The sequence below is a fragment of the Dendrobates tinctorius genome, unplaced genomic scaffold (assembly GCF_039654945.1).
Source record: "Dendrobates tinctorius isolate UK_male_01 unplaced genomic scaffold, ASM3965494v1 ptg000011l, whole genome shotgun sequence".
In the NCBI taxonomy this organism is placed as follows: Eukaryota; Metazoa; Chordata; class Amphibia; order Anura; family Dendrobatidae; genus Dendrobates; species Dendrobates tinctorius.
Genome location: NW_027361679.1, coordinates 120,663,704 through 120,689,322, shown reverse-complemented (window position 1 = coordinate 120,689,322; position 25,619 = coordinate 120,663,704). Strand labels below are relative to the sequence as shown.

The window sequence follows — 25,619 nt, the reverse complement described above, 5'->3', positions numbered from 1 at the left end:
GGGCGGATCCCTCTCTCATGTGGTGCTGTCATGGGTGAAGGGAAAATACTCACTGTACCTGTAGATAATTTCCAAAATGTGGTCATTTGAGGGGGGATTCTGCTTTTCTGGCACTTACGGGCTGTGTATATGGAGTCCACAAACTATTCTAGGAAAATCTGCACTCCAGGAAGTAAATGGCACGCCATCACACAAGTCTCGCTGTATGGCTAAGCAGCACTGTACAGCCACCAGAAGTTATAGTGCACTTTTTGGTGCCATGTTTGCCCATTTACCCTTGTGAATATGTAAACTCTAGGGCTAAAACTGAATTCTGGTGGTAAAAACGCAATTATTTTTGTTCACTGTCCAATGGTATAAATTTCTGTGACACCTGTCGTGTCAATGTTATTACTGTACCCTTAGATGAATTCATTGAGAACACTGAGAAGTGTAGTTTGTAAATTGGGGTCACTTATGGGGTGGAGGGTGTTCTGCTGTTCTGGAACCTCAGGGGCTCTGCCAATGTAACATGGCACCCTCAAACCAGTCAAAAAAAATTTGAACTACAATATGGCACTTCATCCCTTCTGACCTTTGCACTGTACCTCAAAAGTAGTTTTTGAACACATGGGACATCTGGGGACAAGAGAAATTGCACAATTTTTTGGGGTCCATATTGTCCTGTTACTCTTGAAATCCACCTGGGTGTACAAGGTGTTCACCACACATCTAGATACATTCCTTGAGGGGTCTAGTTTCCAAGATGGGGACACTTGTTGGGGGTTTCCACTGATTAGGGAAATCAGAGGCACTTCAAACATGAAATACGCAGCCCATTTCATCAAAGTTTGCGCTCCAAAACGTCACTTCTTCCTTTCAGAGGCCTGCCGTGTGCCCAGTTTTACTCCTAATATGGTGTATCCGCATACACAGGAGAAATTGCACAATAAAAATTTTGGTGTTCACTTTCTCCTGCTACTCTTGTGAAAATGCAAAATTTGGTGCCAAAAGACATTTTTGTGGGAAAAATGACTTCTTTTCACAACTCAACAATATAAATGTCTGATCACCTGGTGGCTCAAGGGGCTCACCACACATCTAGGAAAGTTCCTTGAGGGGTCTAGTTTCTAAAAAGGGCTCACTAGTGGGGGGTTCCACTGTTTAAGCACATCAGGGGCTCTCCAAATGCAACATGGCATCGAGTAATTATTCCAGCAAATCTTGGATTCAAAAAGTCAAATGGCACCATTTATCGTCAAAGCCCTGCCATGATCTCAAATAGTAGTTTTCCTCCACATATTGGGTATCTGCATACCCTTGCGTAAATAAATTTTTTTTGGGTCCAAGTGTAAAATTGTGACAAGTTTACAATTTCTTCCTTCCACATTCCAAAAATTCCTGTGAACCATCTGAACGGTTAATAAAACTTATTGAATGTGTTTATGAGCACCTTGAGGGGTGCAGTTTTGAGAATGGTGTTACTTTTGGTTATTTTCAGACATACAGACCCCTCAAAGTCACTTCAAATGTAATGTGGTCACTAAAATGTCAAATTTATTTTTTTCACAAATAAACGCAAGCCATATAGAATACATTTTACCACTATCATGAAGTACGGTATGTCGCAAAAAAAAAAAAAATCTCAGAATCAGTAGGATCTGTTGAAGCGTCGCAGAGTTATTACCACAAAGGGAAACTGGTCGGAATTATGAAATTTGGCCTGGTCGTGAAGGTGCAAACAGGCTGGGGGGGGCATGGCGGTAAAGTTGGTAAAAGTTCTGAAATTATTCCTGGTATGATTTTTTTTGGACATGGGTGGGGAAAAAAAAAAACTAGCATGTTAACAGGGTTGTGTATACCATTTTTTGCCCACTGTAGAGGTTAAGTTGCCAAGTCAAAAGAATAAATGTGGAGTGGCAGAGTGTATAGTTAGAAGGCTGGTACGGTGAAGATGACAAACTGCTGTCCATCCATTAGCTGTAATGAGTCTGAGCGGTTATCAAAACCATGCCTCTTGTATTCTAAAATTCCTGCCTTTGGCACCCTGAGATCCTGTCATCTCCATTGTTAACAATAAGGGTTAGTAGAAGCTGATCAGAACTTACATCAAATATAGAAAAAAAATATATAACACCAAGCAAATGAAAATTTTAAAAGATATTTTTAATATGTCATCAAGCTCAGAGATACAACTGTTTGTTTTCTTTAAATATTCTGGAGTTAAATACAATCTGCATAATGTTATAAAATGTAAACTTTCAGTTTTTTTTTTTTTTTTAATTTTTTTATACATTAGACTATTTATAATCACAAGGCTTTAATACCTGAAGGATTTGAGGAAAATAAAAATAAAAAAAGTAAAACCTGTGAAATATATATTCCAGCAATGCGAGTATTTAAACCCACAGACTTTTGAGGTAGAGATGTGACATTCCTGAGTTTAACCCCATTTACACCAGAAAGGCATCAACAAGCTGTTGGGACCAGTTGCCATCTGCTCTGATATAGGAGGGTTTACATGATGTATCTGCATTTTATTGTTTTATTTTTCACCACTAAATTCTATAGCCCTGTCTTACACAAAACAAAGGAATACTGCCAACCCACGCCATAAAACACCAACTACTTCCATTTAACTGGGCATATAATTCACAGGACTACAGGATAAGGTGGTGAAATGATATTGACCAAAAACAGGAAGAAAAAAAAAGAAAATTCTGCATAAAAGCAAGAAAACATAAAAGATATTTCACAAATATTGCTAAAATAATCTACTAACCCTTAAAATAAAAAAAAAATTAAAATATATATGTAGAGAGAGCGAGAAAGAAAAGTCCCAAATTACAGGATAGGTATGGGGTGTCCCACCGACCCCAGACAATATTTAGCCATTGGGCATTACCTCGGTAGTTCAGCAAGCTGTAAAGAGAAGGCTTTTAGTGCATCAAAAATGAGGAGAGCAATTATGGAGAAAGGCTTACAATGCAGAAGGGCGATAAGGGTCCCTGAGGAGGAGAAGGTAACCAGTGGAAGTGTCAGTAAACCAAAGCTGTCAGACATAGAGTTTGAGTTTATTTTACCACTATGACACCGGAAATTAAGCGATCATGCTACATGATCATTCCTACCATGTCATTCAGGGCAGTTACAATTATGTGGTGTACATACGAAAAATAGGTGTTGCCAGCCTGTCCTTGAATTTTTGAGGTATCTAAATATTGTGGGGTTCCAACTGAAGTTGTTGAAAGGGTAGAAAATAAAATACGTCAACAATTTGTTAAGTTGAAGTGAAGCCCCACGTCCTGCAGACATAAGGCAAACAACTCTTCTTCCCTGAGGGCAAGGGCCAGTGTTTCTGAAGAACAAACACTACCTCTAGAAAATCACATGATGACAAAAGGAGAATTACACAAAAAATTATATCACCAAAACAACCCACATGTCCCCAGGCATAGGAGGCAGAGCCAGAAAAAAACAAAAAACAATCTATCCCCTGAGTTATAATCCAGCTCTGCCAAAGTTCACGTGGTGCATTTCATGTATATACAAACAATATATATATTAGAGATTTGTTTCTAAATTCGATCTATCCCCACCCAATCAGGGCACGATGGGAAAAGCAGCGAGAGGAGAAGGAACAATATCCGGCCCAGCAAACTGTGCCCTACAAGATTGCGCTTAAGAAATTCATGTTCTTTAGACTGGTCCATCTTATCCTATTGGCATCTGCCATGTAGGAGGTGACCGCAGGCTTATCCTGAGTCAACAATTCTTTGGGCCACAGATATTTTGGCTTTGCACAACAGACAAATTATTATTATTGATATATGGCGGTAAGTGGCTGCCAGACATTCATGGGACCACTTGGGAACATCCACGGCAAAAATCAGCCAGATCTGCCAAAAAATGTAGAAGTATACGACCAGCTTAACTTTGGGCTATAAAGCTATTTGAGAGGAGGTATTTGCATCAGCTTAATCTGATCACTACCAAGACCAGGAGCATTATTGCCAAAGATGGTGATCTAACATTAAATGTATGTCAAATGGGTTAATAAGAAGTGACAATTAACCTCCAAAGTTGCAATACTATTGCTCTACAGGCAATGGTCATAGTACTTTTAAAAAAAAAAAAAAAAAGTTACACACTTTACCAGTCATTACCTTAAAAAGACAATTGGTATGATACACTAATCGACTTAAAATAGAGGCTACAAATTGTCCCACTTACAGGAAATATATCAGCAGGTTTTAGTCATGTAATCTGAGGGCAGCATGATGTAGGGGCTGAAACACTGAATTCAGGGATATTATCACTGCTCTGACTATAACTCACACGCCTGTTAGCCCAACACCCTCTCCTCTGATAAGTAGCTCACTGCCAATAGACAATGTACATAGAAAGCTACGGTGTGGGTTGGGTTACCTTTCTAAGCTCAGCTTCATGCTACATCTAAGAACTGTGTTACAACTGCTGCACATGACACCACCATTAATTAGGATAGGTTCACATCTGCGGTTGAGTATGCAGCATATCGTCCGCAACCACATGCAAAAACGCATGCATGCGTTTGCGGACGATTGGCAAGTGCCATTTTCCCGGCGAATTTCTTAATGTACACAAGCCACGCTGAATGGACGTGCCGCCTTATTTGAATTCTGGCGTATGCAAAGGCAAAGCGTACGCATATGCTTGCATACGCATGCGTTCCCATAGACTAAGGCCTGTTTCACACTTCCGTTTTTTCAAATCCGTCAAAATCCGTTGGTTTCCGTAAAAAAACGGATCCGCCATTTTTTTGCAGGATCCGTTTTTTTGTCCCATAGACTTCCATTAGTGGTTACCGCGGATCCGTCAAAAAAACGGATCCGTTTTTTTTAAAAACGGATCCGTTTGCATCAGTTTCCGTCAAAAAAACGGAAACGGATCCGTTTGGCGGACACAAAAACGGAAGTGTGAAACAGGCCTAATGGGTTGTTTAGACGCATTCCTTCCGCAAGCTTCCGCATATGTGTTTGGAGGCGGCAAATTGCAACATGTTGCATTAGCCGCACAACCCAAATCGACGCATGCGTAAGAAAACGCGGTCGAACGCATACAAACGCATGTACCTGCGTCCACAACGTTAAAGATAGGAAAACACGACGCATGCGGATGTATGCTTCAGAAACGCTGCAGACACAACCGCAAATGTGAACCCAGCCTTACCTACGCAATCCCCCACTACTCCAACACTGCCAACTGCAGTAGTGTCCACCAGTTATACAGCTATGATGTCCTTCATTTACATGATTGTTGCTGTCAATCACCTACCTCACTGGTTGTGTTTGCATGCAAAAGTGAACACTGAAGTTAGTGATTGACTGCAGCAATCTTAAAATGATGGCAGTGACTTAAACCACTTCGTGACTTTTCTCGTATATGCAAATCAAAAGTCGTATCCCTGACTTTGATGCAGGCTCGCACACCAAGCTCGCCTCTTCCCTCGCAGCGGCATTTAACACATGCCAGCAGGGGTGGCGTGGCGTTCCATGCTTCCATCTGTGTGCAGATTGCCTGTCGTAAAAACCCGGGGTCATTACAATCTGCCATAAACAAAAAAAAAAAAAAAAAAAAAATCAAAAAACGCCAGAATTATGTCCTAAAGCCACTGCAACAAAAGGAGATCAAAACCTTGTATCTGCCTCAAAATGGTATCAATAAAAACGTTGGATTAGGCTGCATATCCTGAGAAAAATTAAACACATTACAGGTCTCAAAAAACGTCAAAAATTTTTTTACAAAATTTTTAATTTTTTTCCCCCCACCACGTAAACAAAACAAAAAAACTACACGTTTGCTATCCAAGGAAAGACCAAAAATGAGACAACGGAAAAGTGCCTGGGGGCAAAGGCGTTAATTGCTGCACGATCAGCGAGGACCACCATAGAGGCAGGTGTTGGAACTAGTAATTTTATTTTATCCAACTAGCCGCTGTTGGCCAAAAAGACAAACCCACAAGGTCTTTTTAGCTGATCAGCAACCCTGGGAGATAAGAGGCATCACTTTCATAAAAACCATTATTTCGGAATACATCGCAAAATGTCAATGCAGTGTAATCAACACAGAGGGTTAACCCCAAAGTGTACAGGACATCCATCTACAGGCCTACTGTAGGAAAAGGGGGCATAGGTATAAAATCAATATATTAAGTAGAGAGACTAATGCCCTAAATCAGCAATGGTATGTGGGGCCATTGTAAGGGCACTTTTTGATACAAACGGCGCTATAGGGGGCCATCATTTATGGTTTTGTCTGTTATATATTAGCATTTATATATTAAAAAAAAAAAAAAAAAAAAATTAAGCTGGTCTGAGCAAGCTAAGAAAACAAGGTTTGCTTCCTGACATGAAAAAGTCTTCATATATTCTGTAACCTTCACTACTACTGCTCCGTCTCTTGAATAAAACTATTTGAGCCCATTTAAAGAGAAGGTAAATAAGGAAAGAGGGGGAAAAAAGGTAATTATGACAATATAAAATCAAAGTGGGTTAAAAAAAAAAAAAATGGACACAGTATCACACTACAAGAGATTAACACTGCCATCTAAGCGGCAATTAAGACATTGAGGGTGAACTGCAAATGCCATCTTATACGGCGGACACCTAATCTAACAGTCTTGGCAGTAGATGGTCCGGTGGCATAGCATACATTATATCTGTGTAAAAAAAAAAATGTATTCTGTTTATCTATATGTAAGCAAATATATATATATGCTTCTGTTTTCAATCAAATTACCAGAAGCCACAAAAGAGTAACATACTGGCACAGCATGTACCCAGATAAGAGAGCAAACACAGGAAAGGTTCTAGAAGAAAGTTCAGGAAAACATTTCAATCGTATGCCTTTTGATTTTTTTTTTTTTTTTGCCAATTGATATGACCCGTATAAAAACATTGAGTTGGTGAGGGCGGCAATGGAATGGTGGAGTTTACGTGAAGTACAGATGTAGCCTGAACTCTGATACATCAGGCAGCCAAGGGGACAAAGGGGAAAGAAACAAAAAACATTCAGCAATCTGCATTCCCTTGCTCCTGTCCATTACATTCCAGATTGTGAAGGGTGAGACTAAACACAAGCCTATGAAGGGAGCAGCGGGCACATCCCGGCCCATCGTGCTGATATCCTGTGCCCCATAGAAGTCCAGCACCAGGAATACAGCAATATTTATATATTTATATAGATTTCTTTAGAAGTTTACGTTTTCGTCCTTCCTTGGATAAAAGGCATGTACACAAAACCCTCTTTACATTTCGTAGATCTTCATTGTTTGTAGCCATTAAAAAAATAAAAAATGTATGTGGGCTTCTCTGGAGAGCAAAGTTGAGATTGAGGGGTTATTTGTATTTGGAGGTATTTGAATAAAAAAAAAAAAATATTATATTTCTATTTATATTTGCAGTGCAATAAATGAGGTATATGGATTTTTTTCACAGAGGGTAAAGGGTAAGCTAATTCTATACCCTATACTGGCTCAACCAGAACCCCATCTGCACCCAGCAATGCATTCCAGAGGTTCTCACAGACAAGGAGTAATAAACCTGAGTGTGTGAAACATTAAGTGATTTTTTTTTTCTTTTTTTCCCTCTTTTCTTTTTTTGGCTCCAGCTGTACTGAATTTGGCGGAAACGTCAGGGTGAAGAACTGTTTGAAACGGGAGCCTGCGTTGCAGACGATGGGGCCAGCGATGTGCTACTACTGGTCCCTCCCACACTTGCAGTCCTGGTGACATTTCCTTTGACGATTCCAGATGTTGAGGTAGGAGGTTGAGCAAATAAGACACCTAGAACAAAATATAAAGAGATGACATTTTAAAACAAAATCCCTCCCATCAGTTCTATCCTACACCACCACATAATCCTCCCCTTTTGCATCCTCTCCTGCCCAGGAGATGTGATATGATCAGCCCATGTCCTTGCACGGTGAGACACGGCCTTTACACAGTACACAGCAGGGGCACATTTATAACATTATTTCATCACAGGAACATTTTATTTAAAACACATCTAATTGTGGAAATTATTATTATTCCAATAGCTATTGATTAACCACTTAACGACCTCGGATACACCTTTTAACGGCCCAGATAAGGGTACTTATTCCTCAGCGTCACTTTTTAATGGCGTCAGAAAATTTCCAGGGTCTCGGCTACCTGATTTGGGTGGGTTTTTACCGTCCCCAGTGTTGCGATCACTGTTATTCACTTTATAACAGCGACCACAAAAGTCAGATTGCCCATTTATTTCTCTCTCCTCTGATATGATCTAGCACAAAAGATGAGAGAAATGGGGTCCTCCGAGCCCTCCGGCACTCCCCGGTGTCTTCTTCCGGAAAGTAAATGGCAGCCGAGATCTGTCGGCTGGCACCAATAAGAAAAAAACACCCCTTTACATAAACCCACCCCCTTAGGCTGGTTTCACATTCGCGCTTTTTAAGCGCACGCACGGCCGGGGGTAGCTCCGCCCCCGAGCCGGCTCTCTGCCCGGCGTGCCCGCCCCTTCCTTGTAGCGCCGCCTCCTAGCGCACAGCGGCGCCTGCGATCGGCGCACCCTATCTTTAGCATAGGGTGCGCAGATCGTGCGCAGGCCGTGCGCTAGTTGCGCTTTAACCTGCGCTGCGCACTTTTGACGGTGCGCCGTGCGCGCCAAAATCAAACTTTTCGGATTTTGGCGCGCACGGCGCACCGTCAAAAGTGCGCAGCGCAGGTCAAAGCGCAACTAGCGCACGGCCTGCGCACCCTATGCCAAAGATAGGGTGCGCCGATCGCAGGCGCCGCTGTGCGCTAGGAGGCGGCGCTACAAGGAAGGGGCGGGCACGCCGGGCAGAGAGCCGGCTCGGGGGCGGAGCTATCCCCGGCCGTGTGTGCGCTTAAAAAGCGCGAATGTGAAACCAGCCTTAGTTATGTAAAAATAAAGTTAAAAATGTATTTTTTTTTTCCATTGGATTAGGGCTGTGCTAGGGTTACAATTGGAGCCGTGTTACGGTTAGATTTGGGGGGTTTCCACTGTTTAGGTACATCAAGGGGTCTCCAAACGCAATATGGCGCCCACCTTTGATTCCAGCAAATTTTGCTTTCAAAAAGTCAAACAGTGCTCCCTTCTGAGCCCTGCCATGCACGCAAACAGTGGCTTTCCCCCACAAACAGGGTATTGGCGTACTCAGGAGAAATTACACAACAAATTTTGTGGTCCATTTTCTCCTGATAACCTTGTGAAAACAAAAAAATTTGGTTCCAAAATAAAATGTTCATTTCTTCCTTCCACATTGCTTTAGTTCTCGTGAAGCATCTGAAACGTCTTGAATGTGGTTATGTGCACCTTGAGGGGTGCAGTTTTTAGAATGGTGTCAAGTTTGGGTATTCTCTGTTATGCTGCGGGGTCTCCGATCCAAAGGCAGATGGGCTGTCAGAGCTCACAGCCCCTCTGCCGGCTCCGGGAACGCAGCAATCATGTTTGATCGCTGTGTTCCAGGTGTTAAAAGTGCTGCCACTTAGTGCCGGGTGTCAGCTGTGAGAATCAGCTGACACCCGGCCGCTATCAGCTGCGCTCCCCCTCCCCCCCGTGAGGGCGGCTGATCGCTCATGACGTACTCTTCCGTCCATGGTCCTAGAGGCCCAGGGTACATGGACAGAATAGTACGTGAAAGGTCAGAAAGGGGTTAAGGGCACAAAAATTAAGATTCTCAAAGTGACACTGGTCACAATTGTAAAAATTGGCTTGGTCAGTAAGTACAAAATTGTCTGTCACTAAGGGGTTAAAATTGTCATTTTGAAAAATCCCTTTAAGGAAGCAGCTCACTTGTAAATATATGGTCTACCAAAAGGGATTTTTCCTGCTTATGTAATAAGCTAAACTGAGTTAATGCAATTATCTTTTTAACATTTAAAATATAATTTTTGTTTCACTTCCTTTCAGTTTTCCAAAACAGTTTTGGTATTGACTAGATTTTTGTTTACAGTGACGCTGAAGGGGTAAAAACACAAAAATGAAAAATTACCAAGTTCTTAAGGTGTTAAAGTGCAAGGACAGTCTGCAAGATATTGGTCTTAAAGGGGCTGTCCACTACTAGGACAATCCCCTTCTTAAACTAAATGTTCGGCCCCGATCAAATAAAACCTATACTCATTTCCCGCGCTGTTCCTGCAGGGTTTGTACTCGCTCTCCCCGGGGCTGTGATGTAGTGCTGTGACACGTGACGCCGGCACCCAATCAGCGATGGCGCCACTCTCTCCGCCTTCTGACAAACTGAACAAGAAGAGGAAGCACCGGCTACACCTGACTCCGGACTTCATTTTCAGATCGTCTGAAGGTTTGGGCGCCGGCGTCACGTGTCACAACACCGCATCACGGCCCAGGGATCACAACTGCTGACACCGCTGGAACAGAGCCGGCACGGGAGGAGAGTACAGACTATATTTTATCGGGGCCAAACATTTCGTTTAAGAAGGAGTTGTCCTAGTAGTGGATAACCCCTTTAAAAGGTAACACATGATCAGTTATGCCAATGCTTCCATTACATCAGGGTCGCATTTGCGAAGTCAGTCACATGCATATACTGACAGAATATAAAACATGAGTGTTAAAAAGGTCACTTATGTAATAGAATATATAATGGCAGGATAACATAACAGGCAGAAAAGCTTAAGTGCAGTCGCTTAGGAAAGAACGGCTGCCAGGCAATAAAAGTATACTTCCTGCTTTCCCAAATCACATGACTTGGGGAGGTCCACATCAACACTGTTCACCCCCTCAATTCACCACGGCAACACTATAGTAACCGCCTAAAATGTAAACAAATTGAGCATTTTTCTCGAAAAGATTGATCGACATCCCAACATATTTAGTGTCAGCAGAGCATACAAATAAACCAAGCCTTATTAAGAGCTTATCATGTTACAAAGGGCTGACATACAGAGTCAACATATATTAATGAAAATTTTAGAAGTGGTGCACATTATTTACACTTTCAGTATTTGGTCAGTTTTTTTTACCTCAGTATTTGTAAGCCAAAACCAGGAGAGGAACAATAATATAAATAGGTTACCACTTCTGTATTTATCACCCACTCCTGGTTTTGGCTTACACATACTGAGGTAAAATACTGACCGTGTGCAAGTGTTCACAAAGGCCACTAGTGCATACACACACACACATTCAAACCCTCCCAAGTAGTTTATATCCATAAATAATGGACAGACAACTATATGATGAGACCAAGTCACCAAACATGATTGTTTTCGTCACAGGGCATTTTGGGAGGTAGAACAGTGGGGTACAAAATGGCCCTCCGCCCAAGACCATATAAAGACTGCACAACACATGCTCATTTAAACCTGTACCGAGGCCCATGTTATACAACCGATTAAAAAAAAAACGCCCAAGTATATCAAAAGAGGGCCCCCCAATTTAAAACTCATAATTTATACCATTCAGGGGTCAAAATGTCAAGTCTGGAAATCCATTTCAATTCTAGTCTCATGAGCTACACTATTCTTAGCCCTCTGAGACCGATAAAGCATTCCTCAATTGAGAGGATATGGCCAATAGAAGCAAAATGTTCAGGAATAGGAAACACCTACATGCATCAAAAAAAACAAACAAAACCACACACCACTTACCAGTATATACGATTCCATTCAGCTCCACAGACATGCTAATACTGTTAGTGCCATTGGTAGTAAGGTTAACAGCAGACTCCTGTCTACCTTCAGCTGAAAAAAAGAAGATGGAAACATGTACAAGAAGATATTTAGTCCCACCTCCAGAAACAATTCATATATACTGCATGCAGATTTCAGTGTGTGTGTGTGTGTGTGTGTGTGTGTGTGTGTGGATGTCTGCACACTTTCACTGTCTGTTTTCCCTCAAACACGTGATTTATGTATGTCACTTTTTCGGCTTCTTCAACTAGCCTTGCCATGCAACTTTGGATAAACGCCAAATTTGACAGGTGTTTCAGAAGGTTTGCCACTCATCAGTGCATATTCAGCTTCCCAGATGAAAACTGCACTCTACGACGAGAGACATTCCCCCTTAAACATAGGTGCTACAAAACAAAAAAAAGCTTAAACCAGCCCCCCAGATTAATAAAGGGATCTTTGGGTCAAGTAAATAAAAGGTTTGTAAAAACAAGCAACTTTGCAGTTTACCCGTTATTGAAAATCCTCTCCGTTCTCAAGAAAGGGGGGCGATTTTTTTATTCTATTGTGTACATCTTGCTGCCTAGCGTACTGGCACCCTGTGGGCATAGCCTGGCTGACTGCCATGGTAAGGAGCATGCAAGCTCTGCTTTACAGCCTGTGGGCATAGCCTGGCTGACTGCCATGGTAAGGAGCATGCAAGCTCTGCTTTACAGCCTGTGGGCATAGCCTGGCTGACTGCCATGGTAAGGAGCATGCAAGCTCTGCTTTACAGCCTGTGGGCATAGCCTGGCTGACTGCCATGGTAAGGAGCATGCAAGCTCTGCTTTACAGCCTGTGGGCATAGCCTGGCTGACTGCCATGGTAAGGAGCATGCAAGCTCTGCTTTACAGCCTGTGGGCATAGCCTGGCTGACTGCCATGGTAAGGAGCATGCAAGCTCTGCTTTACAGCCTGTCGGCCAGCTTCAGGGTGGCTGTGGAGGCAAAGCTTCCTCTGCTAGCAGAATGAAAGCGCACCAAGCTGGAAAAAGCGGCAAGAACATGCTGCTCGACTGAACTGATAATCTGCAGGAAACCAAAGTCTCCAGAAAAGAAGGAAGCTGGGGACTAGAAGCAGTGCGTGCCTGAAGAAAAAAAACCTTTAAGATGGCATGTAAAAACAGGTTTTTTACTAAAAAAAAAACAAAAAACAAAAGACTACTTACACGCTTTGACTCCCTCCATGTTTATGCTATTATCCACGCATGCAGCACTTCACAACAGCTATAATCACTCCCATTAATAGTTTTTAAATGAGGCCCAATGCAATGATGCACTGGGCAAGTATTCTAAACAGATGATTAACACCAAAACGTACGCTGTAAATTATGGGACAAAACACAAGTACTTAGAATAGGACTAACACAAAACCAACTCCAGATAGAGACAGGTGACATGAGGGACATGTATACCAGGATGGGTGCCTGGAGGGGAACATACATATCAGGATGGAGGAAATTAGTACAGTATTGTGGGACATTACCTGTATAGCAGTCAGCACCCCCCCTCATTAACATTACATCATGACATTTTATGCTTCGATTTCTTTCAAATTTCATCTTCTGAAACCTATGTGCGTCTTAATAGTCCGAAAAATACGGTACTTTAGAATTGATCGCCATTGTACACAATCATAGTTGTCAAGTCTTATGTCAAAGCCCATTTAAATTTCAGTCTCCTAATCTACATAGTAAACTACCTTGGCTGTTAATGCGGATATTCATGGGAAACTGTGTGGTCATTGCCAAAAGGTTTTGCTGGATAGCTCGCTGCACCAAGCGTTGTTGCTCTTCAGTTCCTAGCGCCAACTTTTTCTCAGGGGGCTCTCCTGACTCCAGTTTTTCTCGTAGCTGTTCCAGAGCAGCAGCTTGTGCAGCCACCTGAGCTGCCACCACAGAGTGCCCAGCCAATGTGACTGGAATCCGTGGTGGCACAGTCAAAGACAGTGGAGAGTCCTCTTCTGGAAAGAAAAAAAAAAATAAAAAGGAAAAGAATTCTAAGCACAATCCTGTTTTATAAAAAAGTCATCATGCCAATTGTTACAGATTTATCACTTGACGGGGTCAAACATTCCTATGCACACTCACCCTTCTTTATCTTCTGTATGGAGGTTAGGGGGCTGCCATTGGTAGCAGCTCCTGCTAACACCATGGCAGGCATCTGAATCTTTGGTGGAGAAAGCATATTTGGAGCTCCACTTGGAGAATATGTGAAGAGGGAGCCCCCAAAGCTCTGTCTGCGCCCCTCTCGTCGGTTACTGTCAATAGCAGCCTGAAGTTCATTAGGATTGCTAAGGCATCTCTTCTCACATTCATAGGGGTATAAATACTTCATGTATCTGCAAAGATGAATAATATAGTTGCAGCCTACTTTTGCAGAGACAGGAAGACATTTTTAATTTAAAAATGGCTTAACTATAACCAATTAGCTAACTCAGAGGATTTTTAGGTCTTAAATTTGGCCCATATGGTTTATGATCAGTGGTGATCCTCCTATCAGAACTCTCGCAAATCAGCACAATGAAGGACTCATGGCACTAGAGCAAGTTCCACAGCATACACCATTTGCCAGTGTAAAAATGGCCATTCATCATTGTTTTGAACACATACTACTTACTGAGTGCGCAGAGTAAAGGCTGCACTGGTGATCGATGTTGGCAGATTCAGGCCTTTGGTGATCTCTCGCCACAGCTTCTTATTGATGACTTCCACCAGTCCTCCCTTCTCAGTCACCAAGACATACAACATGTACAAGTCTAAAACCTGCTTGGCCATTATTGGAATTCTGTTCACGGGTGTTCCTAATAAACAAACCACACTTAGCAGTTCTATAAAAACTGGTGGAATTATAACTTTTAAGGGTGAAGTCAAATGTAGATTTTGCTGTGTAACACTCAAACGTTTCATCTTAAAAACAACCCCGTTCAGATGAATGGAACCAAAATTTATATAGTTTACTTGGAGAAACAGAATCGTACCAGAGAGTAAGAACAATGAACTGCAGATGACCATACATATTAAGCTTTATTCTAGGCCTCTGCCACAGAACCAGCAAGACGCTCCAGGCAAAATGCCACAATATTCTGTGCCAGTGTCCAGTGAAAGGGCAGACCCATTATAGTCGAAGATAGATCACAAGACCTCTCCCCTTTCGCTACAGAAACTCATGCATACAGTTGTATTAAAATCACTCTTTTTTACTATTAGAAAAAAAAAAAAAAGTGATAATATAGGAGATTTTGATACAGGACGATATTGTATAATTCAGATAAAAAAAAGTGCGTGCACTATTCGTATATAAAAACTGTTTCCTCTGATATGTACAAAAACGTATGAAATCAGAATCTCAAGTATGGGAAAATTCAAGGAAAATGGATAATGATATATTCCCTACATACTTGGCCATTCATCTGTCTATGTTCACGCACACACTGATTTTGTCTGGGACGTATATTTAAAGTAAATTACATACAACAAAAAACAGAACACAAATATAAGTTAAAACAAAGCCATGGAAAAAACTGGGAGAAAAAAATAAATAAAAAAAAAGGAAAAATACATTTCTCACTTGCCAGTAGCTCTGCATATTCCACTAATTGCTTTGTTGATAAAGCCAAATCCCCCTCAGGGCTGAAAGCGGGTGGGGGAGCGGGTGGGGGGTTGGAAAGCCACATTCCCAGGTGGGTGAGGCCATTTGATCAAACACCAGACCCCAGCTGGAATTTCTGCACCTCCCCACCACCACCTCTGAATTGCACCCATTTACTACACCTTTAACATGGGCACAGCACTTACCTCGCTTTTGCATGAAACTGAACAAATCATCCAAAAACTCTTTCCTTTTTGGGTCACCATCCAGCTCATAAAGCTATTAAAGAAATATGGAGAGTGAAAACTGAGCCACATAAGGTTGAAGTGAAGAAAACAGGTTTCATGACATAAAACAGCTAGAGAGGGCTTCAGAATTCTATGTTTCTGTCGACAGACCGATCTGAAGAAGCAGCACTAAACTGTCTACATTAACAGAAAGCCTAGACGATTACTAAATACATAGGAAACAAACTTGCACATTAAAACCATTTGTGGTCAAACACGCCAGCTTACTGCAGCCAACATCCCAATTTTCTAGGGTGCAGGGATAAAACCAGTGAATATAGCCTGGAGGGTTCCCAAATATTAAAACATAACCTTTAATCAATTAAAATGACATATCACAAACAAACCAGATAAAGTGCTCATGCAAACCAGTGCTCATTACAAAATGGTTTGGTCTCACCACTGTTGATGAACAAAAGATCCCGGCCTCCTTCCGGAGGTACCTTGCCGGGAGATGGATCCAAACAAGGGAAAAGGGGAATATATATATGGGGAGAGAGGCATAAGTGGTATGTATTAGTTTCCTAGACTTCCCCTGTCGTGCCCCAGTATTGCTCCTGTCCTAACAAGGACAGGCCACAAGTAGACCCTATAGTGATACCTCCAATGATATGGGGCTGAATACGGACTGGATTAGTTTTTTCTTACTTCCCAAATCTTTATATAAACTCCCCTGATGAATCCCCACCATTGGGGAAGAAACACAGAGGGAGTACATACCACTTACATCTCTCTCCCCATATATATTCCCCCTTTCCCTTGTTTGGATCCATCTCCCGGCAAGGTACTTCCGGAAGGAGGCCGGGATCTTTTGTCCGTCAGTGGTGAGACCAAACCATTTTTTAATGAACACTGGTTTGCACAAGCACTTTATTTGGTTTGTTTGTGATATTTGTCTCTTTAATAATTAATGGTTATGCTTTAATATTTGGGGACCCCTCCAGGCTATATTCACTAGTTAACCCCTGAGGGTACTCTGAATGATAGTGAGAACCACACACCATAGCTGACAGAGGGATAAAACCAGTTCACCTATTACACAGGCTTAGTTTGATCCATGGCATGGACAACCTTTTCCTTATAAATGTGAATCGTCCAACCGATACAGATAAAAACTTCACTGATTTTAATTATGGTTCATGGATGTAACATGAATAAGAAAAAAAAGCAGGTGTTCAAAACATGTTCCTTAAAAGGGAACCGGTCATCGGATTCATGTTGTCCAAACCACATGACTCAGACCCTGACTTCACAATTGCAGCATGGTACATTTTAGTGTGAAACACTCCAGTGTTTCAGAGAAAATATATTTTAAAAGCAGTGGTCCTTAACCTTTCTTACCAGGAGAGCCACATTTCGGCTCTGACTGAAGGCCACTTCCAGAGTGCTCTTCATAGTGACACAAAGGTCCTGCTTCCCCCCAGTTGTGATACACATAGCCCCCATTGTCAGTATAATGACAAACAAAGCCTATTGAAAACACACTGAGGCAATACAATTACATCTAGAGAGTTCACACATTAAGATATCATACCTCAATATCACATCCAACTTCAAGTACCTTCTTGGACTGGTGGTATCCTCCTATACCAAGGCCAGAAGTGCTCTCCTGTGCAGAACTACTCACAAAAGTCACCATCTGGAAACTTGGTCATAACCGTTTTGACAGCTTGGTGCATTAACACCTGGTCTAGCAGACAGCCGTACAACACAGATTATGGGTTCCTGGTTATGGTCCATGCTTTAAAGATACAGCCAGAGATTAGATGAATTCAGCTCTGCCCCAGTCTGGAAGATCCAGCGCTGCTGAAGGTGATTGCCAGGTTTCTTGCTAGGGGAAGAGACTTGTCAGACCTTTAGCAGTGTTGGGAAGAGCCATACGGGAACGGTGCTGGGCCAGGCTAGTTTCCAGATACGGTCGCCATCTGTACCTTTGAAGCCTATGCTCTGAAACACAGTAGCGTTACACAGAAAAATATGCCTGGCTGCAATTGAACCACGGTGTGGAGCACAATGAATGTGATATTTGCTGCATTTAAGTAAACCCATCATCCAATTCAGGATGCCTAAATCGTGGTTCTGCAAGCACAATTGCAGCCAGGTAGGTTTTTCCGTGTAACGCTGTAGTGTTTGGGCAGCATGAATCAGATAGGTTCACTTTAATGCAGCAATCTGATTTATGCTGCCCAAACACTACAGCTTTACACAGAAAAACCTACCTAGCTGCAATTGTGCTTGCAGAACCACGATTTAGGCATCCTGAATTGGATGATGGGTTTACTTAAATGCAGCAAATATCACATTCATTGTGCTCCACACCGTGGTTCGATTGCGGCCAGGCATATTTTTCTGTGTAACGCTGTAGTGTTTGGCCAGCGTGAATCAGATAGGTTCACTTTAATCCAGCAATCTTACTACAAAACTTTATATGGGTTTTTAATTTTTTTTTTTTTTTAAATGTTGCTAAAATATAAAAGCAGTTAAGCCATTTCTAATTGCCATCAAAAAGGACCATCTGCATTCACATGTGCACCAAAATTTAATTTTTCTATATGTAGTTACCAGGCAAAGAGAGGAACACTGGTGATTGGTGAAATCTATGGGATGACTGAGTTTTAAGAAGTATCTTAACTCCAATTTGTACAGTCTCACCCTCAGTAATGGAACAGAAACTTGCACACATACTAGTAGGAATGGATTGTTGGTTTTGGAGCAGTAATGTATCAGATTTCGGAGAAATAAGTTCCTGTCAATGTTGTACAACAGACTCACAAAGCAAATCTTCAGGGTGAAAGGTTTATTAAGACTGAAGGTGCCCATACACTTTAGATAACCAGTCTTGGGACACTTGCAACTAGCAGTAATGTTTCATATGATTACAGCCTATCTAAGGGTGCTTTCACATTGCATTCGGGTATCCATTCTTTTACTCAGTGCTAATGTCTGGCTCCCCCACATAACGGGATTCAGATGCAGGTGTCGATGGGCTACCTAACGATGCCAGCAGAGAGAACGTGCGCAATGCAGTCAATCGTTTTTGGGCGTACAAGTCTACTGGACGCGAACATTGAGACGTAGTCTACCAAGTCAGAGTGTCCGCCTCCAGTAGGCATACACACTCAAAAGTTATGCATGGCGTTGCACACATGCGCTTTGACGGAACCATTATAGTCTATGGCACAGTCGGCGCAAACGTCTATATTCCGTTATGTGGGGGACTAGGACAGAAGCCTGAATGCAATGTGAAAGCACCCCAAGGCTACGTTGCCACGATGAGTTTTGAGCGTGTGACGCTGAGTATCTTTTCTGTGTCAAAAATGCGGCGCAGCATCTTGCGGTTTTAGTGGATAGAATTTATAGAAGTCTCCTGGCCACTGGGCTTATTGGTAACTCTTGTGTAAACTCACCCAACATAAGTTTTTCAGATTCGCAGCATGTCAATTTCTCTTGCTGGTAGGCCGAGTCTTCTGTGCAGATTTTCTCCATAGATTTACATTAGATGTGGAAAATCTGTCTAAAACCACCCCCAAAACACAAACATGCATTTTTAGTGCATTTCCGCAGTGGAAATGCATCAAAAATGCATATAATCCACTCCAAAATTTAGCAAAAAGTATTGTCAAAGCAAAAAACAAGAAAAAAAAAAAAAAAAGCAAAAACAAAGTAGATTCATTTAAAGCATGACTAGAAAAAACGCTGCATCAAAAACGAATGTTAAAACAAAAAAAACAAAAAAAAAAAAAAACAAATCAAAACTTACATAATTTAAATTATAGGTGCAGAAATTCTGCATCAAAAACGCACCAAATGCTCATCGTGGGAATGTAGCCCAAGACTGTGGTTTCCTTTCGTCTGTAGAAAGACAAATTGAAGTCCTGTATGAGAAGGAACTTAGAAGATTTCATTTTCTCTATGATGCTGGATGGAAACAGTTTTGTACAGATGGCACCATAAATCTGCTTAACAAATTGGAAAAAACCCTCACCGAAAAATCTCTCAGGAAAAGAACAGGGATTCCGTAGCTAAAAGCGTACGGCTCCTAACACCTGCTGCTAGGAGGAAATTAAAGCGTCAGGCTGCATGAATGAGTCAGACGTTTTTTGGACCAGTTCCAGCATTTGTCAGCCGGGATAATAAACCCGCAGGGCGTACAACTCTCGTGAGGTCCCAATTCTAAGAGAATGGAAGATCTTCGTCACAAAGATTCTCTAGACATGCGGCATGACGGCATACAGATGTGTAAGCAGTGTTTACCTCTAGCCGGGACACGTGGTAGCGGAGAATTGGCATGCAGCCACTCTAACTGTGCAAATCTGCCAGAATCAGTGTACTCATTTACATGACAAGCTTGCCAACAACGATTATGCGGTGTGTTTAACTCCAGCTCAACATCTGCTCCTATAAGCCGGGGAGTAGGCTCAGGCAGCCGCACAATGGACACAGGGTGCAGAACAAGACCGCCTAATTGCTGGCTAACAAAGGGACATCCCTCCAACACCAACCACTGCAGCCACAGCCCCTCACAGCAGGGCATTTATTATCCCAAAACTTTCCAACAACACAATTAGCAAATTTGCAGATACACCACACCAGGCCCTTCTTCCCACGTGCGGAAAAAGCTGCGCTTTTCTTCAAGTTACAAGGTATGCAACAGCAATCGGCACATACAAACTTATATAGTGATCGTTTTTCTTTTGATGTGCTCTGCTGTAGAAAATGAAAGCAATGTGTGCATGCCCTAAAGTCCTTTTAATATGGTGTAGCATGTTGTTCCCTTTCCAAATACAAGCAGCAAGCATCCTTAACATTCAGGCAAGAACTATGAACTGCAATGGAAAAAACACCCATTTTTGGCACTTCCAAAAATTAAGTAAACCTATGAAGAAAGGAAGCCGAAGCCACTTCAAAATCAAACAAATCTTTTATTAATATATAAAAATACAATACGCAAGACTTGAGAAAAAAGGGAATCACATGCAGAGAATGCTATACTCACAAGCTATGCCAAAACAACCTTTCCTGAAGAGGACTGAGCTAGTAAGAAAAAACAAAACGCTTAGAACCTTAAAGTTTGTATAGATCCAAATCAGAGAGGCACTAATTTAAGACAGTATAAATATTCATTACTCAGATGGCTGGAAAGTACCGTACTTATAACAGCCATTTGACAGTAAAGGGCCTAATTAAATATAGTCATACTACATATTTCAACAATGAGTACATTTTATATGCCACATAGCTAAAGTGCATGCAGTATGGGGGTTAAGCAGTACGGCAGTGGTAGAGTCACTAAATATATAATATAAAATATATAATACCATTAAGCAAGGTGCAACACAATGAATAATTGACAAATTACCTCAAATCCAAGAGTAAAAGTGGTGAGCAAAAAAAAAAAAAAAAAATGGAATAAAATAGTGCAATGGGAGTACGGCATACGCACAGCTGACATGTTCAACTACACTGACACAGCGCAAATACGACCTGAGCGACATTAGTGACACTAATCCCCCGAGAAAAAGCTAGACGCAAAACGCACGTTGGGGCCTTTTGCTATGCTCTCAGGTTGCATTTGCTCCTTCTCTTTATGTATACATTCATTGTGGCTTGATTCATTAGCATGTCAGTGTAATTGACCATTATGGCAATGTTGCACGCAGTATTCTCAGTGAACTATTTTATGCACTTTTTTTGCACAGCCCTGTTACTCTTGGATTTGAGCTAATTATGGTAATTACTCATTGGGTTGTACCTTGATTAATGGAGATATTTTGTGAATTTTACCACTGCCTTACTGCTTAACCCCCAATACTGCACGCACTCTAGCCATGTGGCATATAAAATGTACTAGAAGTGTTCAAATATGTAGTATGACTATAATTAGGCCCTTTACTTATTGTGCCTCATGGAAAATTATATATATATATATATATATATATATATATATGATAATATATACAGTATAGTCTAGGATTAGGTTCTCTGATTTGGATGCATATAAACTTCATAGTCTAAGCATTATCTAACCAGTTCAGTCCCCTTTGGGAAAGATTGTTTAGCATAGCATTCTCTGCATGTGCGTCCCCTTTATTTCAAGGTTTTTTGTATATTAATAAAAGATTTGTTTGAAGTGGCTTTAGCTTCCTTTCTGAACTGGAATGTAAGTTGGTGTGCCTGCAGCATGTAAGTGCATGTCCTCACTGGCCACTAAAATAGACAAAGCCCAACTCTTCGGTTTTGTTTGTTTAGTGGTCAGAGTGAACATGTCCACCAACTTACATTTCAGTTTCTGCATGCTGTGCAGATAGGGGTATGGTCTCCATTTTCTTTGAGCTGGACATCACGTTTAGGCCCGTTTCACACTTCCGTTTTTGACCATCAGTCAAAATCTGCAGTTTTTGCAAAAAAACGGATCCGCCATTTTTGGCGGATCCATTTTTTTCCCCCCATTGATTTGCATTACCGGCGGATCTTGACGGATGGCCATCCGTTGGATCTGTTTTTTTGCGGATCCGTCAATTTTTTGCATCCGCCGAGAAGCCTGGACGGACCATGTAACGTTTTTTGTGCTGCAGGATCCGCATTTTTCTAGTGCGCATGCCCGGAGGAATGAAGTCAGGCGGAAATTTAACCATGAAATATCTCTCTCTCTCTCTCTCTCCTTCCCAGGCAGCGGTTCCTTTAAAATTCTTCATTTGACAAAACCGTCAAAAAAAAACAAAAAAAACGGTCCGGTGGCATCCGTTCACATCAGTTAACAACGGATCCGCTTTCCGCCATTTTGGCGGATTTTAACTGACAAAAAAAAACTGATGTGTGAAACAGGCCTTAGAAAGCCCCTTACTGCTCAGAGTCCATTAGTTGGGGGTGTCTCGTACTTCGCAGCCCTTACATTACGGTAAGTCAGACACATGGTAAAGTTTTACTATTAACCGATAGGGTCACTGTGACATGGTGGGATGGCTTTTACATTTTTTTAATCATCAAAAATATATCAACTAAGTACCCTTCATATTATTTTCATGCACCATTGCTGTTTATTTACTGCAGGGTATTTGATCATTTAGCTTTGTTCTTGGGTTTTGAACGTTTCCACTAATGTAAGAGCTGTGTTTCCCCCACCACCCCGGATATAATGAAGTCACATTTATTTTACTTGTACAATTAAATGCAGATTTCTTTTAAACTCTTACAGACTGTGCATGCAGCCTTAAAAAAAAAAAAAAAAAAAAAAGGGCACATGATCCCACTCGGATCAGATTAGCATTATCAGACCGATTTTCTAGGATATATGAAATGGTTGTCTGCACCTGGCTTAATGCAGATTAATTTGGTACCTTGTTTTTTTCTCTCCAACTCCATTCCTGAGTAATTGCTTTCCCAATTTCTATGCATACGAGCCATAAGTGCAGGTAGCTTGGCCTCCCTCAGGTCACCGAATGACAGGTTAATTGTCTGAGCCACCGGCCTCCCTTGCCAGAGATCTTGCGCAGAAACTGTCTGACCCCGAGGAAGGCGCATGCACGGTTAAATGACTTATTATAGGCGTTATAAATAGGCTGCTATCCAGACACTGTGCATCGCACTTTCCTGTGTGACTTATGTCTTAAGCAAGTCCTAACTGTGTGCTTTTTTCCACTAGGCAGCTAAAACCTTGATCATCGCTATTTTAGTGATAAGGTGGCTGTTTTCATCAGTGGAGGGCACCTGTGCTGCCTCTGCCTTTATTGGTGGGAGCCTGCTGCATCCTGCTAGTGCATTGGTCATTTGATAAGGTTTGGTGAGGCTACTTTTCATGATGTGATTTTGGGTGTTCACCAGCATGTTACACAGGCAAATAAATATGAAACTAGAGTTCCTACAAATGCTCAATGGCCAGTTGTCTGCTCACCTAAATGGATCATAAGAATATCAGTATTCATGCATATACACAAAGTTCATTGTAACAAAACGCAAATCATAACACTTAGTAGAACAGTTTAATGTCCGCCAGACATATCTAGTTTGTCTTTAATCCAGGATGACCCTGCTTGTAGGACTTTAATCCCTCTGTACAAGGCTGCAGAATATTTTGGATAGGTAGTACCCAAAGCAACAGCAAGTAAGGTGCAAGATTGTGAACAAGAGTCCATAGGACTGCTCGGTTCATGACTGTTGTGCAATCTTAGGCTAGGGTATTGTCTGAGAGAATCGGGATGATTGTGTGATCAGTGTGTCTTGGACAAGAAGATGGAGACGTTTTATCGGATCACATGCGACCAAATATAAGGTCAAGAGCCCTGAGCAGGATGCCTACTTGTTGATAGCGTAAAATTTTTTTTTTTTGCTTTCCTCAAAAGAGAGCTGTCCTCTGCAACACATGATCCTGCATAATCAAGACCTTCATTGGCAACCACAACGGCGGCCTAGGCGTATTGAATGGTCATTGAACGCTGCCCATTGCTTACTTGCTTAGAAAAGACAGTGCCATAGCAGGTTGGATTTTGGTATATATCTAGGGTCAATTACAAAATGAGATCTTGGTTGCACAAATGCAGAGAAAGAAAAGTCACTTTTGGCAACTCACAAATTGTTATGATCAAAACATGCTAAACAACTTGTGAAGCGAATACTCCGAAAAAAGGGAAAACACACAAAATTAACAATTAGATTTTCTTCTGCATGCTCTTACGTATACACACACACACACACACAGCAGACTAACGTTACATTCTTTATTCCCAAGTCTGTACACATATACCGAAACCCATAACCTACACATACACACCTTCATGCAGACGCTAAAAATCATTTTATTCCGATAACTACAGACCACCATTTCCATGCAGCTAGATTTGCCATGAAACCGCTTCATTGCCTGACAACACATATAGAGGTGTTTAGTGACTACAGTGTGTGGAGCCCGTCCCTTCTGAAAAGCCAGGATAAATAAAAGATGAGACCTGCTATACACCACTTCCCAAGATTAATTATTTAATGAGTTGCTGCAGCATCAGCTAAAACGAGAGGGTGGGGGTTAGAGATCAAAATAAAGATATGGCGGGGGAGGGGGACGTAAAGCGAATTTAAAGGCTCTGGAAAGACACGTTGAGAGGAAATTGAAATGAAACTCCACACACCTGAAAGCAGCCAGTTACCCAAGAAAGTATGGTAGGCCTCTATATGAAAAGTAGTTATGTTTTAGGGTGAAGTGGAGAAAGAAGAGATCCAGAAATGGGGAGATCCTTCACAGTTTCTTGATGTATACAGCACAAGAGTAGACACATTTCGGAACACGTATTTGCACCATAACAGCTATGGACATACTAGGCTTCCATTTTTACCTATAAGCCCCTATTAATCAAGACTGTTCTAAGGCCTGTTTCACACTTCCGTTATTGACCATCAGTCAAAATCCACCGTTTTTTTGCAAAAAAACGGATCAGCCATTTTTTTTGGCGGATCCGGTTTTTTCCCCATTGATTTGCATTACCAGCGGATCTTGACAGATGGCCATCCGTTGGATCCGTTTTTTTTGCGGATCCGTCAATTTTTTTGCGTCCGCCGAGATGCCTGGACGGACCATGTAACGTTTTTTGTGCTGAAGGATCCGCATTTTTATAGTGCGCATGCCCGGAGGAATGACGTCAGGCGGAAATTTAACCCTGAAATCATTTCTGGCGAACAGAAAAAATTCACTCTCTCTTTTTTTTTTTTCCCCTGGGCAGCGGTTCCTTTAAAATTCTTCATTCGGCGGATCCGTAAAAAAAAAAAAAAAAAAATGATACGGTGGCATCCGTTCACATCAGTTAGGAACAGATCCGCTTTCCGCCTTTTTGGCGGATTTTAACTGATACAAATAACTGAAGTGTGAAACAGGCCTAAGCCAGTCTTGTGGTGAAGTGATGGAGTCAGATGCTCCCAATTCATTTAGAGGCATTCAAAGTATGTGGACGTGAATTGTTACCATCTCATCTGCCTACTACAGTATTCCACTGCACAAATACGCAGCCATTCTGTCTTCCACCGACCCACGCCTACCGTATATACTCGAGTATAAGCTTTT

General features: G+C 41.7%; 1 protein-coding gene across 7 annotated transcripts in view; it reads right to left on the bottom strand.

Moving 5' to 3' along the window:
• Positions 1 to 2,126: 2,126 nt before the first annotated feature.
• Positions 2,127 to 25,619, bottom strand: part of ARID3A (AT-rich interaction domain 3A) — a 41,278-nt gene continuing 17,785 nt past the window's right edge. For all 7 annotated transcript variants that reach the window (XM_073546996.1, XM_073546956.1, XM_073546978.1 and 4 more), the window contains 6 exons: positions 15,494 to 15,566; positions 14,316 to 14,499; positions 13,787 to 14,037; positions 13,399 to 13,659; positions 11,639 to 11,731; positions 2,127 to 7,804 (listed from right to left, as the gene is read on the bottom strand). In XM_073546996.1, coding sequence (XP_073403097.1) covers positions 7,653 to 7,804; positions 11,639 to 11,731; positions 13,399 to 13,659; positions 13,787 to 14,037; positions 14,316 to 14,499; positions 15,494 to 15,566 — 1,014 coding nt within the window. In that variant the 3' untranslated portion in view covers positions 2,127 to 7,652. The remainder of the gene's footprint in view (positions 7,805 to 11,638; positions 11,732 to 13,398; positions 13,660 to 13,786; positions 14,038 to 14,315; positions 14,500 to 15,493; positions 15,567 to 25,619) is intronic.